Below are 15,187 nucleotides of genomic sequence, written 5' to 3'. Positions count from 1 at the left end.
TATGTATTTTAGACCTGATCTCCGGGTACTTCCTCGAAACAGTCACCGAACTCGATAATTCCAAGATTGGGTTATCCTCACACCCCAAAGACGGATCAATAATTTTTAATATCTTGATCCAACATTTGAATTCAAATACATTCCTTATCTTAGCTAGATAAGATAAGATGATGACGGCCCAAATAAATACCTCTCTTTGTAGTTATCAGAACTGAACCGATAATCAAACCGGTCATATAACTAGGTCATTGGGTCACCGAATTACTGGTTCAACTGGTGGGTCACTAATTAAGTCAGTTGACCCGGTCTAATTAAATATAAATATAAAATTATAAAAAAATAAGCTTAAAATTAAAAGTTCAAAAATATGTCTTCACAAACACACTAACAAAAATTAGGTATTAATTCTTAAACATAACTAATATTACAAAAATATATAACAAATTAGTCACTAATACAAAATATTTTCTCAATTTAAATAAAGAGAGAAAAACATAACACAATAAATAAATTAAAGTTCAATGATAATTTATGACAACAAAAAATTTAACTACAAAGATGATTTACAACAACAAAATCATGTTCTGTAAAATGACTGAAATCCTCTTAGCAATGACAAACTTGAATCAGATACATTTGTCGCAAACCTTGCTGCCACCAGTCTTGAGTTGTGTTCCTCCTCATCGAATCATCCTACTTCATTCCTCAATATAGCTACTATAAACAAATCAAATTCACATTAAGAACATTACATGTTTGTTTTAACATCAATTAATTAGTATTAGTCACTTAATTAAGTGCCTGCAAGCATTCTTCTAACTCTAGCTGTGAGGTTCTCATCCATACTTAATTTAACCAAGTGATTATTTCACCAAAACAACAACAGCTTCAATCGTGTTTATAATCAGTAATAAATTTAATTTAGTCATGATTTTCAGTAACAAACAAATTCAAGTGAGTGATTATTACAGCAACAAACTCAACGTTCAATCAAAAAATTAGAGTTGAGTGATTATTTCAGCAAGACAACAAATTTAACATTCAGTGATAATTAGGAACAAATTGCAGCAACACATTCAACTTTTAGCAACAAATTTAACTTTCAGCAACAAAATTAAACTGCAGTGATGAATTACAACAACAAAATTGAAACAAAAAGAAAGGGAGAATTTGTTGGAACTCACTAAATCGGGTTGCGCCAAGAAAGTTGACGACGAGGCTCCAAGCAAGTAGACGAACAAGACCAGCCCACCAGAACTTGCTACCTCTGCTTCCGGTGACGATGAGCAGGGGGGAGGGGGGACTGGGTTCCATGTCGTTCCGTCTGGTTCTACCGCCTGTGAAGCGAGTCCAGGAAGGCGGTGACTGAGGTCGAAACGGTGAGGACATAGAGCACGACGAGCATGATTTCAAAACAGTGAGTGCTAGACCGAGAGAGAAGTGACACACCGGAGATGAGAGTGGCGTGAGAGAGGTGAGAGAGCTCGAGAGAGAGAGTGACGAGAAAGAGACCTCAGAGGAAAGACGTTGAGGCTTGAGGGCAGGGGTGGGTCACTGCAGATCAAATTAGGGCATTTGGGGTTGGGGTCGAGAGGGCAAAGAGACGAGGATGGGGCTGGGGATTAGGGTTTCATTCAAAGGGGAAGGGGCATCAGGTAAAAACAAAAAAAAAACAAAACCGAACCGGGTTAAATTAACCGACCGAGTCACTAGGTTTAATGAAAACCTGTCAGGTCGAACCGGATTTCACTAGACATCCGGTTCAACGAGTGGTTCGGCCCAATCAAATGACCAAGTTTTCGGTCGAACTGGTCGGATTAAGATGCGTTTGATAACAATGTCTCCCTTATATTAGCCAGATAAGATAAGTTGAGATAACTACCACTAGCTATATAAAGAGAGACAGAAGCCCCCTCAAATAGTCACTCATTCTATACACCTTATACCTCTTAGATCCATTCTGACTTGAGCGTCAGAGTATCTTTGTAGGTACCACCTCCATTGCTTTAGCCAGATAATTCGGCGACCATCTCGACTCGCAAGTCCCCGATCCATCTCACAACCCATACCAAAAACTTCTAGTATATTATATATTTGTGCATAGATATTAGATACACACTTTTAAAAAATATATTTATTTAAATAATTAATCTAATAACTAATTTTTAATATACATATAATTGTTATTACATATTTTATTCAGGGTTACTTTTTAAATAATAAGCAATCATGAAATTTGTTTGTTGACAAACAATCATACTTAATAAGATCATATGAAAAACTAATAATTAAAAATTTATATACACCCCTAAAAACAGTTGTGATTATATGGCCTTAAATTTAAAAAGTTATCTAAAGTGAACATCAAATAAAATATGCAAATAGTGTTAAGCAAAAAATTAATATGAAATAGGCTGTTCAACCTGTGCCACATGCTCGTGGTAATGTTGAAGATGATTTTACTATTTAAAGGACAACACAAATATTAACGAAAAAAGCTGATTCCAATTTTTTTTATTTTTGAACGCTCATCATATAAGCAGGGGTAGGTTATTTTATTTTATTTTATTTTTTCCCGTTTTGTAAAACTATAGTATTAAGCGTCTAATGAATGAGTCAAAGTGTCGTAAAAGCAAGGAACCTGTAAGAGTTTGTTTGACCAAAAGAAGAGAAAAAGCATTAAATGTAGTAACTAAATTAACTAACTACTCTGAAGAGTGAATATTATATAATGTTACAGAAAATTAAGAAGGGTTACTTAATTAATGCAAGCTACATTAGTGATTACATGCCAACTAATTCCATTATTACACTAACTAAGGATCAATTACAGTACCTCAAAAAAAGGTAAGTACGCAATTCCTCGTAGAACTGATGGGCATTATTGGAAATTCACCGGGAATAAGATCGCGCCTTGTCGCCATGTCATTATCGTTCAGATTTGTGATTGAGATTTCCCGTTTTTCATTTTCTCTCTCTCTTACTCTTCTTTCTCTCTTTCTCTCTTTCTTTCCCTCCCTTCCAAATCTTCAACATTGAAAGCTCACAAAAATACAAGGAATCGATGAAGTGGGAGTGAGTGATTCAGGTGAGGAAGAAAAAAAGAAAAATAGAAAGTGATTCATATTACACGATTGTGTTGTGTTTCAAAGTGGGAAATTGGATTTGAGCACTCACTCACTGGTCCAAAAAAGCTGCTTCTTTTATTTCTTGTTTTTTTTTTTTTCATTCTTTGAAATATTGGGTTTGCTCTGAAGCAACCAAGTTGGTCACGAGAACCCAGGAGTGCAAAAAGATGGTACCTTGGGTGTGAAAACAAGGAATGCATTGCTACTAGTATTCAGTATTCTTGAAGAAAGGTAGAGAGAGAAGAAGAAGGCTTGACTATATTATTTTTTGGTTTCTGAGGAGTTGAAGGGGGACAAGAGCGTATCTGTGAAAAACATAAAAATTGGATTCAGTTTCTAAATTAAACAAACAAAAGAGAGAGAGAGAGAGAGAGAGAGAGAGAGAGAGAGACTAAAAAAAGGAGAGATCAAAAAACAAAGCAAGGTGGTTCGAAATGTTCATTGTACCATGTACAGGTAAACATTGTCTCTCCTTCAAAAATCTCAACAACCCCCTCCCATCTTCTTTCGTTCTCTCTCTCCTTCATTGGGTAGTGTGCTTCGCTGTATGGTGTTTATGGGGTCAATCTCTTGTTTTGATTATTATATATGGAAGGTAGGAGTGAGTGTGTGAACGTGCTCATGCTTTGTCCTCGACTCCAACAATAGTTTTCACGCCTATGCATCATGTTTCATTTTTTTAATGTCATCCTTAAATCCCAAAACTCTGTTAAAAAAATCACACTTAATTGAATAGAGAGAGAGAGAGAAAGAGAGAGCCAAAGGTGGTTCCTTTGAAATTTGAGCTGTTTTCCATCTTTTGAGACCCATGCTTGTCTCTCTCACCTTTCTGATTCTGAATGTGATTTTTTTCTTCTTTTATATTCTTCCTTTCTTTCTTCTTGGCATTTTTATTCTGGGGTAGTTTCTGAAATGGGGTTTGCTTCTTAAGGGGAGAAAAATAAGAGGGGGAATTATTTGGCTACTCATACATCATGCTTGGTTTGCTTTTTAGGTTCTCCTTTCTGAGGTTTGAATCACGCAAAACAATGCTGTAATGATGCTTTTTTGCTTGGGGTTTTGTTCTGTAACCTTTTTCTTTCAACTTTTGAAGACAAAGTGAAGTACTCTTATTTAAGCGCTCATCATACTGATCCTTGGGACTTCTTCTCCAATCTCCTCCTAATAGATATGAAGAGTGAAGGGGACATAGCAGAAGCCCGTAAGAACTAGGCAAAGGGAGATTTTTCTTCTTTCTTATGGGCCTTGGGTTGAAGATGAAGATTCAGGAGATGCAGATGGTGATGCAGAAGCACCATGTCCCTGTGGCTTTGAGGATGCATGAGCAAAATGGGAGCCAAAAGAGAAAGTACACTTTAATTCAAAAAAACAGGGCTTTGATTCCACTGTTTCTGCTTCTGTGGATCCTTGTGATGTTTTACTTTTGTTGCAACATCTTCAACAAAATGGATGCTGATGCCAAGGTGAGGAGGAAGGAGGGTCTAGAAAGCCAGTGTGACCAAAGAGCAAGAATGCTGCAAGATCAATTCAGTGTTAGTGTCAACCATGTTCATGCCCTTGCCATCCTTGTTTCAACCTTCCATTACTACAGACACCCTTCTGCCATTGACCAGGTTCGTGCTTTCGATCTTTCAATTCCACTTTCGCTTATCTGTTTATGGTTTTTATATGTGTATTGTTTATTTGCCTTCAGGAAACCTTTGCAGAATATACAGCTAGGACAGCATTTGAAAGGCCATTGTTGAGTGGGGTGGCTTATGCTCAAAGAGTGGTTCATTCTGAGAGGGAAAGATTTGAGAAGCAACATGGATGGATTATAAAGTCAATGGAAAGAGAGCCCTCACAGCTCAGAGACGAGTATGCACCGGTGATCTTTGCCCAGGAAACCCTTTCCTACCTTGAATCTCTTGATATGATGTCTGGGAAGGTAATTAACAACCTTAGTTTTGTAGTGCACATCTTGTTTTTTTTCTTTTTTCTTCTTTTAATTGCAATTCATTTGCATGATTTAGGAGGATAGAGAGAATATTTTAAGGGCCAGGGCCACTGGGAAAGCCGTTCTGACAAGCCCCTTTAGGCTTTTAGGGTCTCATCATCTTGGTGTGGTTTTAACATTTCCTGTTTACAAATCGAAGCTTCCTCCAAATCCAACATTGGAAGAACGCGTTAAAGCAACAGCAGGGTATGCTTCCTCGTTTTCACTTCTTCTTGGTTTCTCAAGTTTGTTTCTTGGATATATGAGGAGTATCTCAAGTTTGATTGGTTGGATTTTTTACCCAAAGAATAATAATTAAAACTTTCTTAATTCAACTTAAAAAGAGATCTTTTCCCCATAAAATAGAATTTTAAGGACCACTTCTTGGTTCAATTCTCAATTAATTGATAGTCCTTTTGATTGCACTAGTGTAAACATTTCAATTGATACACTATGAAGACAGGCTCCAACTGTCCAACATAACACAGGTGACTTTGTCAATTATGGCCTCATTGCTTCCAGTGATAACCAAATACTGTGACAGCTTTTGCTTCATTCACAATTCATGGAGTTACAGAGCTGTTGTAGTATGCATCCATGATAAAGTTTGTTTGTCAATGCTACATTCATTGCACCCCTTGGCAAATGGCAGAATACTATTTTGCCAATGTGAAGATAACAGTTGCATTCTCCATTATTAGGCTTGCTTTTGATTACACTTTGTTTTTCATTTCATATCCTTAAATGCAACATGTCTGCTTTGTATTCATGTCCTGTCCAATATTTAGTTCAAATCCCATAATCACATCAGTGGACTAGTCAGTTACTTTTAGTTCACTCTGGTTGCTTACTTTTTACTGTAAACTGCCTACTGGTACAATGAGTTCAACAAACTTTCTGATTGAAGCAGATATGTCGGAGGATCCTTTGATGTTGAGTCCCTTGTGGAGAATTTACTTGGTCAGCTTGCTGGTAACCAAGCGATTTTGGTGAATGTATATGATGTTACAAACTCTTCTACCCCCCTGATCATGTATGGGAGCCAAAATGAAAAAGGTGACATGTCACTTGTCCATGAAAGTAACCTTGATTTTGGAGATCCTTACAGGAATCATACCATGATGTGTAGGTAGGTAGTTTGTTCTGTCTTCTGTACATTTTCTGAAAGGACAGAAATGATTTCTAATCTTTTGTTACTAGATACTTATCTTCTAGTTTTTGAACAGGTATCATCAGAAGGCACCAACTAATTGGATGGCAATTACCACAGTATTACTATCCTTTGTGATCCTCTCATTAATTGGTTACATTTTGTATGGTGCTGGAATTCATATTGTCAAAGTAGAGGATGATTACCAGGAAATGGAGGAGTTGAAAGTGCGCGCGGAAGCAGCTGATGTTGCCAAGTCACAGGTACTGTATCTTGCATATTGTTAGCATGTTTTGTTGTTTCCCCAGATTGCATACTGATTGTGAAAGATGACACTTTGTTGTTATTGCCAGTTTCTAGCTACTGTGTCCCATGAAATTAGAACTCCCATGAATGGAATTTTAGGTAACATCAAGTTTTTTGCTCTCTTTCATTATCATTTAAATAAATAACATGTTTTGATCCCTTCAATGTTTATTTTACTGATGCTCTCATTAAAAATCATATCACTGTAGGAATGCTTGGTCTGCTTTTAGATACAGAGTTGACTTCAACCCAGCGAGATTATGCTCAGACAGCTCAAGCATGTGGAAAGGCACTGATAACACTAATAAATGAGGTGCTTGATCGTGCTAAAATTGAGGCTGGCAAGTTAGAGCTTGAAGCTGTTCCATTTGACATCCGTTCCATTCTTGATGACGTCCTTTCACTTTTTTCTGAGAAGTCTAGGCATAAAGGTTTAGAGGTAAGGCCTAAGGTTGTTTTGATTCATGCAAGCTTCAGAATTTGATAATTCTGATTCCTTTTCTTTAACTAATGATCTTATTTCATTTTCCACATGGTTGCTATTCTTCCAATTTTGACTTTTAAATTGTTTTGGGAATTATAGTTGGCAGTGTTTGTTTCTGATAAAGTTCCAGACATTGTTATGGGAGATCCTGGGAGATTCAGACAAATAATAACAAATCTTGTTGGCAACTCGGTTAAAGTAAGTGTATATATTTGCATTATTAATATGCATGTTGTATTAATTTCTTTGCAAGGTAGTGGCTGACAAGTATAAATTTCTTGCAGTTCACTGAACGAGGACATATATTTGTCAAAGTTCATCTAGCAGAAAATAGAAAGTCCACAATGAATGGAACATGTGAGACTTATCAAAATGGAGAAACAGATGAAGTTGGGCATATATCCGGGGGTTGTAATTCGAAAACTCTGAGTGGGTGTGAAGCTGCTGATGAACGGAACAACTGGGATAATTTCAAGCATCTAATTGCTGATGAGGAATTTTTGTTTGATGGTTTGGTGAAGAAGGTAGCCTCAAGTGAATGCTATGAGCAAGTTACTTTAATGGTGTGTGTAGAGGACACTGGAATTGGAATTCCTTTCTCGGCCCAGGATAGGATTTTCATGCCTTTTGTGCAGGCAGATAGCTCCACGTCACGACACTATGGTGGTACCGGGATTGGCTTGAGTATTAGTAAGTGTCTGGTGGAACTAATGGGTGGTCAGATAAACTTCATAAGCCGACCCCAAGTTGGAAGTACATTTTCATTTACTGCAAACTTTGGGACGTTCAATAAAAATTCAAAAACAGATGTGAAGAAGCTGAACGTGGAAGATCTTCCTTCTAGTTTTAGAGGGCTTAAAGCTATAGTGGTTGATGGAAAGCCTGTTAGAGCTGCTGTCACGAGATACCATTTGACTAGACTTGGTATTCAAGCTAAAGTTGCAAACCACATTAAAAAGGCTGTTTCGTTATGTGGGAAGAATGGTTCTTTAACTTCAGGGTAAGCTTCAATTTCCTTTTTGTTGTTTACTATCTTTTATGTTGTGTAATTGAGTACATTCACTGAAGTTCAAATAATTGGATGTGGCAGATTATTTCAGCCTGATATTGTTTTCGTTGAGAAGGATTCATGGTTTTCGGGAGAGGATGGAGTTTTCAATATCTGGCAACTAGATTGGAAAAAGAATGGTCACATGTTGAAGATACCCCAAATGATCCTTCTTGCAACCAATATTAGTAATGCCGAATTCGATAGAGCCAAAGCCACAGGTTTCAGCGACACGGTGATCATGAAGCCTCTGAGAGCAAGTATGGTGGCTGCTTGTCTGCAGCAAGTTCTGGGGATGGGAAAGAAGAGGCAGCTTGGGAAAGACATGCCAAATGGCTCAACTTTCCTAAAAGGCCTTCTTTGTGGAAAGAAAATGTTGGTGGTAGATGACAATATTGTGAACAGGAGGGTCGCCGCCGGTGCATTAAAGAAGTTTGGAGCTGATGTGAAGTGTGCTGAAAGTGGCAAAGTTGCTCTTGAGATGCTTCAGTTGCCTCACAATTTTGATGCTTGTTTCATGGATATTCAAATGCCAGAAATGGACGGGTATGTTTCTTTGCATTCATTGCTGCTACTGCTGCTGATTCTCATTGCATTGCATCGCATTGCATTGATTACCACTTGATGAATTTTGCAGGTTTGAGGCAACTCGTCGAATTCGAATGATGGAGAGCAAGGCGAACGAGCAACTGACGAACGGCGATGAGCACCCCCACTTACCGATATTGGCTATGACAGCTGATGTTATCCATGCTACTTATGAAGAGTGCTTGAAGTGCGGGATGGATGGATATGTATCAAAGCCGTTTGAGGAAGAGAATCTCTATCAAGCAGTTGCAAAGTTTTTCAAGTCAAAGCATATCTCAGCAGCCTCATGACATCAAGTTTGGAGGCTGCCATTCTTTCTTTTTTTTTTAATGATTTATGATGCTTTCATCATGCATTATGGAGCTGTAACAGTTGGTTTGGTTCCTAAGGATTCTTGATGATACAAAAGAATCAAGTTATAATATCTAACCAGCTGAGTTTGAATGTATACCACATAACAATCCATCCCCTCCTTGTGTACAGGTTCTCTAAAGGGATGAGTCAAATTATGTAAATTCAATATTTTTCTTTTTCTTAATAGTCTTTCAATGTTATTGTTGTTGCTGGGACCACATGCATTTCCGGTCATATCTTGAATTGCAACCATAAGGAGATCCTATCCAACAACTAGATCGATGATCATCACTTTTACTAATGAAATAGATTAAATATCATTACACTAGTTAGCTAGTTATTATTATTTATAAATATTCCAGAGATACTCTTGAAATTGATCGCATAAATAAACTAAATGTATACCTCTCAAGTTTCAACAAAGCAGAGTTGCATACAGCAGACGTGTTCTGCAACTAGAAGATCTGAACCTAGTAGCACATGGGGTGACGGACACGTGGCCTGTGTGAAGTGGCACGTGTCAATACCTAGTAGCAGTTACAGTGACCAGGCAGTGGGCAACTCCCTCTAATATAAACCCTAACCTAACTCCACTAGTTACAATTCAATAGCTTGTTATCCAAGAATGGCGCACTATCAAAACCAGTATGGTGCAGTTACTTCAAGTGCAAGCATGGATCCAATTCGGAAGGAAATGGACTTGAGCGGCTACACCGCTGGCATAGAAGCAAATGAATACAGTGATACCACAGGTGGTGGTGGTGGTGCATTTCATCATGATGCAGTGGGTGTAAATGAAGTAGAGCAGCACAAACACAAGAAGAAAGGAATAATAGAGAAGATAAAAGACAAGCTTCCCATAACTCACCACCATAACAAGTAGCTACGTACCTGTGTTTCGTTTTATTCCCTTTCGAGCTCAAGTTATGTAATTTTGATGTATCGTTGTTATGTTGCTAAATAAAATAATCTAAGTTGTTATCTAATTGCTGAAATTGAAAAGCGGTTGTTGAGAATTGATTACCTAAGTAAAGAACGTGATCGAAATTACCCATTTGAGTTCATGATCATTAACCAAGATCTTTTCGGTTCAAAATCAACCGTACATATTAGCACCCTGAATGAGTTTTCATCTGTTTAATTTTTCACTTATATTGAAAATCAATAACTCTGACGTTGACAGCACCCTTTCCTGTTCATTATGAGCTGGACAACGTCATCTCTTTAGTAAAAATCGTTTGCGTACATAATGCTGTTTAGATAGCAAGCATGGCTTCTCCCACAATTATCCAGTGCTTAAAAAGTATCTACATGTATAATTTTATTATTTTAGAAAATTGAATCCAATTTTTTTTAATTAAGGGAAAAAAAATTTACTGTTTCGCTTATGTGACCTTTCAAGTAATGTCTGAAATAGAGAGAAAATGTTAAAGATTTGCCCTTTCATTTCAAGACTAGTAAGACATAATTGGAGCATAGGAGTAGCGATCAAGGCGAGAAAGTGCAAAACTGCTCTGCAACCATAAAAGAGCATCAATCCCTACTAGAATGATTAATTAACTCACATATGATGCACGATAAGGCATATGGCATTAGAGAGTAAGTACTCGGAAGTCGAATCATTTAATCTAATCCCTGAACAAACTGATTTGCACACCTTTTGTAGGCGTAAGGATAGTTCATTTCAATTAAGACTATGGAAAACTTTGTATCTAACCAGCGCTATGAATGTAGTCTGTGCTTAGTAGTTTGTAACACCATATCATGGTGAATGCACGTAACTTGAGATTCGTTGGTTTCACCGTGGAAAAGATGATAAAGGATAAAAAGGTTGCGACATTTAGAATGAGAAAATAAATCTTAACAGTGCCACCACCCTACACACAGAATCTTTGGCCGCCATTTAGTGACCAGTAATTGGAGAAGAGAAGCACCCTTCAAATACAAATGGAATATGACAGAAACATTAAATCCTTAGGTCTGGCCGCACACTGCTTCTGTCCCTCAGTTCCAAAATATAGTAAGAACCAGTTCACAGATTAACCACAAATGGAGCAAAAAGACCACACCATCGGCAAATTAAGAACAAAAAAATTCCATGCCCCGAATCATCAGCTTCAAGGGGGAGTACAGTGTAGTCGCTTGAACCATTTGTGTAACTGCTTTTCCTCTGGAGAACCAATTATCTAACCACCGCAAATTTGAGCTTTGCTAATCAGTGCCGGACCTAGGAGGTGTACTCAAATGGCTGAGGTGGTTGAGGTTCCTCGTCAACAGCCATTGCTGATGCAGAACTCTGTTCAGGCTCACTGGGGCGCAAGTCTTTAAGAAGCACAAATCCTGAAGGTGCCAACTTAACTGGCACGTATCTGCTGTCCTGCATAAACTTAATAAACTTCTCCTGGGCAGGAACCACCCTGGCAGGATTTGTAAGAATCTCGAATGAAGGCTCGGGCTCTGATTTCTTATCCACTGGGCTATCCACCTTCAAAAAATTAAAGAAAGTTATGTCTTTACATCTAAAAATTAGATATTTCATCTCAAGCATACATGTAAGGGTGCATGTATCTGAGACAATAATACAGTGTAGTCAACAAGATGTTATTTTACAAGAGATGAAAAACACTGGAGTCAGTTTAATTCCAAAACATGTTTTCTGTTTACATTTCATGTTTTCAATACTAAAATTAAACCATGTATTCGTTCAGTTTTCCAATTTCAGGATTCTCGGTTTAAAAAACTACGAAAATGAAAAACAATTCGTTTTCAGCTTTTAATTCAGAGAGTTCTAAAGAAGCCTTCATTTATAATAAACACACCTGCATGGCGTCTCCATCCTTTTCACTTGAAGACTTCCCCTTCCCAGTTCCCGAAGCAACTGATGCAGACTCAGATGAAATTTCAGCATTGGCCTTCTGTTCTTCAGCTTTCTTAGCCCTTGCTTTGGCCTTAGCTGATGTAGACAGAACAGCAGTGGGAAGTTTCACAGCTGATGTAGTGGTGGGAACAGTGGTGGGCTTTGGGTATTCAAAGAGTGAAGGTTTTGCATGTGATAGGAACTCAAACTTTGGAGACTTAAGATCATAGTTCAAACCAATAAAGGCTGTGGGTGAAAAAGCCAAGCTTATGAAATAGATCAGAGGGTACCAATACCAAAACTGGCTGAAAACTGCAAGACCAACCACTGCAGTAATCTTATCATGTTTTGTCTTGGAGAGTAGTCTTATGGTCACGTTTCTTCCTCCTGCATCAAGGATCCCAGAGGCCAAAATTGCACCCATCTTGCTCATGGTATCCTCATGCTTGTCCAGAATGATTTTCTCCAATTGCCGCCTAGAAGAATACTAGCGAGTCAGACAAGATATCAATTAATCCAATGCTCAAAGAAGGTGAATGCCTTACCTAAATGTTCCAACACGGGAATCACTAGCTTCACTGATCTGAACCATGACCATAGCCATCGCTATAAGAGCACCTTGACGAACAAAATCAACGACATCCGATGTCAATGGTTCCAACAAAGATATAGCCTCACTGAGACCCGTGCCCGCACAGGAAATGCCCACCGCAAGGGCCGCTCCATATCGAACATGAGGATTGTAAGATTCAGATAGGAGGGAAACGATTCTTGGAGTCTGCAATTTAAGAAAGTAGCATGGCATCTCAACAAAATTTCTTGAAGAAATCAGAGCCAGAGGAAAACAAGTTCATAACAAGTGATAATAAGAAGAAAGGAAAGTACTAACCTGCTCTGGATCAGAGTACAGCACAAACCCTAATGCTAGAACTGCAGTCCTCCTGACATCATCACTAACATCAGACACAGCAAAGTGCAGCAACTGCCGAATGGCCTTATTGTTTGCGGTTCCCCTATAAGCCAGGGCCAATGCATACATGCCACCATAGCGTAATATTGGATCCTGATCCCGTGTCATCTGCTCAATCAGAGTGTCTGCTTCTTCTTCTCTACCATAAACCGTAAGAGCTATGCCCAACGCTAATCCCCTGAAACATTAGGGCACCAAATAAAGATCAGCAAGAGAGAAGCCATGGCTTAACAACTCGTCAGTTGGAGCACTTTTACCTAATAATCTTTTCATGCTGTGTTTCATGTGCATAAGTAAGCATTTCATTTGCCTTATCACTTCCTGTTCCAACCATGAGTAATCCCATACTGATACCAGCGGCTTCACCAGCTACGGCACTATCAGTGTATAGAACATTCTTTATTTCTTCATAAATATCCTCATCAGCTGTTCCTAGGGATGCCAATCCAAGACCCAGACATGCACCATGTTGAATAACCTGCCCCATAAAACTTATGTTAAAGTATAATCAAAGGCTAATTATTTTCCGACATCAAAGCAAAATTATTAGTTATACTAGTTATGAGCACCTCGACAGAAGTACTACGCAGGCTATCACGAAGAAATTGTTTGATTCCCTCTCCATGGTTAGCATGAATAAGACCAAGCGCATAGAGAGCACCACCTTCAGAGTATGGACTACCACCTCCACCAGTCCCGCCTTGAGGCAAGTAAGGTGCCATTAGTGACCTTCCTTGCTGCAAATGGCCTCTGTGGATAACACCAAGACCAGCTGTTGCGCTAAATTTGGCCCAATTAGTTGCTCGGCTCAACCAATCCTAATTTATTCCAGGGACAAATATCTTCAGAATTGAAAGCAATCACACTTCCAAGGAAAACAAGGGGAGAAGGAAAGTGACAAACAAAATAAGCTACAACGACTAACCAAATTTTCCCTGAGGAAAGTATCTACAGTAGTTCCAGCATGCATTATTGCATTGGCATATATTGTAGCACTGTGGCAGACACTATTCCTCATTTCCACAGACTGCTTGATTGTCTTCAGAATAAGGAGGTCGGATCTAAATTCATTAAACAGCCAAAGCAGTATAAGAACCAATATGCTATCTGAAGGAACCTAAAACCAACAAGGAAAGGAATGTATACTAAAATATTACTAAAGAAAATTGCCTCACTTGTTATGACTGTACAGGAACTGCAGAGTCAATTGTATTGAAGTTTCCCCAGACAGTATTCCCTTTATTTTGGTTAGCCTCTCAGCATACAAGGTTTCGCTTGGATCTTCAGGTACACTGACAACAGAAGCTGAATCACCCTCTGTCATTTGAATGTCATCCGGACCACTCGCTGTAGCATTCTGTTCCGAACCTATGTCATTTGGCTTTGCTTGAGTAGATGTTGAAGACTGAGACTTGGGTGGAGCAAGGCGATCTCTAACATTTAGAAGAAAAGCTTGGTGCTCATTCTCCACCAAATCGAACGCTATTTGAAAAGCCAACAGAGCATCATCTTTGTTTTCAGATCGTAAAAGCTTTTCTAGGATGCTTGCAACACCCTCTGGCTCATCCAAGAACATAAGACATTGACAAATGCTCAGATAATCTGGTGAAGGAAGCTTTTGATAAACTTTAACAAGGAGACGGAGAACCTGAACAAACAGAAAAACAATCAATGCAAACCTTCATGAGACAGCAGTGTTAAAATGTGTCTCACATTTTCACACTAAAAAGTTGCTAAAAAACATAATTCATTTACCACATGCATGATATGTATTGCAGTAGAGAACTTTAACATGACTAGAAAATTTTCATTTCACTAACCTCCTGTCTGTATTCCCGAAGATTCACAAAGGAATGAGAGACATATATGCAATATGAAAGAGTTCCTTGAATGTTGTCACTCCTTGTAATTGCTTCTTCTAGTTTATCCAACCTCCTGCATTCAATGGCAGTTCCCATAGCTTGCTGGTATTTACCATCTACGATACACCTAAACGAGGGGAAAGCAACACGTGAAGGAACTCCAACAATTAAGGAATAATTTAATACAAACATCAGAAGAATGATTCAGCTTGCATACTTATCCAACATTCTCTCCACGATTGCTTCCAACCTGGGGTCCACCGTAACAGATTCACTTGACTCTGCTGCCTTAGTCTTAAGACTGGCATATTCATCTATGGCCTTAGCTGCCAGACAAAAGAAAGAGAATAAAATGTCCATCAGATTCCATCTAGAATTTTGAACCTTCATGATTATACAGCTCAAAATTAACTCACGTTAATCATTTTGTCTAAAACTTATTAAAATGAGTGATCCATATTACCA

The 15,187-nt window shown here is 38.4% G+C and overlaps 2 protein-coding genes across 4 annotated transcripts in view; one reads left to right on the top strand and one right to left on the bottom strand.

Moving 5' to 3' along the window:
* Window positions 1–3,023: 3,023 nt before the first annotated feature.
* Window positions 3,024–9,217, top strand: LOC107481432 (histidine kinase 4). Of its 3 annotated transcripts, none has more exons than XM_016101707.3 (12): window positions 3,024–3,584; window positions 4,297–4,741; window positions 4,822–5,055; window positions 5,141–5,310; window positions 6,014–6,232; window positions 6,330–6,516; window positions 6,607–6,658; window positions 6,769–6,998; window positions 7,143–7,241; window positions 7,328–8,043; window positions 8,134–8,637; window positions 8,729–9,217. In XM_016101707.3, the coding sequence occupies exons 2-12, from the start codon at window positions 4,367–4,369 to the stop codon at window positions 8,967–8,969; spliced, it is 3,027 nt and encodes a 1,008-aa protein (XP_015957193.1). In that variant the 5' UTR covers window positions 3,024–3,584; window positions 4,297–4,366; the 3' UTR covers window positions 8,970–9,217. The 3 variants fall into 3 exon arrangements, with proteins under 3 accessions (XP_015957193.1, XP_015957195.1, XP_015957194.1); XM_016101709.3 differs by having other exon boundaries at window positions 4,123–4,741; XM_016101708.3 differs by having other exon boundaries at window positions 3,384–3,584; window positions 4,222–4,741.
* Window positions 9,218–10,849: 1,632 nt separating this feature from the next.
* Window positions 10,850–15,187, bottom strand: part of LOC107481433 (26S proteasome non-ATPase regulatory subunit 1 homolog A) — a 5,589-nt gene continuing 1,251 nt past the window's right edge. The window contains exons 4-13 of the mRNA XM_016101710.3: window positions 14,940–15,048; window positions 14,681–14,849; window positions 14,036–14,508; window positions 13,786–13,921; window positions 13,430–13,678; window positions 13,118–13,338; window positions 12,780–13,038; window positions 12,436–12,668; window positions 11,853–12,366; window positions 10,850–11,518 (exon numbers count right to left, since the gene is read on the bottom strand). Coding sequence (XP_015957196.1) covers window positions 11,261–11,518; window positions 11,853–12,366; window positions 12,436–12,668; window positions 12,780–13,038; window positions 13,118–13,338; window positions 13,430–13,678; window positions 13,786–13,921; window positions 14,036–14,508; window positions 14,681–14,849; window positions 14,940–15,048 — 2,621 coding nt within the window. The 3' untranslated portion in view covers window positions 10,850–11,260. The remainder of the gene's footprint in view (window positions 11,519–11,852; window positions 12,367–12,435; window positions 12,669–12,779; window positions 13,039–13,117; window positions 13,339–13,429; window positions 13,679–13,785; window positions 13,922–14,035; window positions 14,509–14,680; window positions 14,850–14,939; window positions 15,049–15,187) is intronic.

This window comes from Arachis duranensis, chromosome 3, assembly GCF_000817695.3.
Source record: "Arachis duranensis cultivar V14167 chromosome 3, aradu.V14167.gnm2.J7QH, whole genome shotgun sequence".
In the NCBI taxonomy this organism is placed as follows: domain Eukaryota; kingdom Viridiplantae; phylum Streptophyta; class Magnoliopsida; order Fabales; family Fabaceae; genus Arachis; species Arachis duranensis.
Note: the sequence above shows the minus strand (reverse complement) of the source record. Positions and strands in the feature narration are given on the sequence as shown.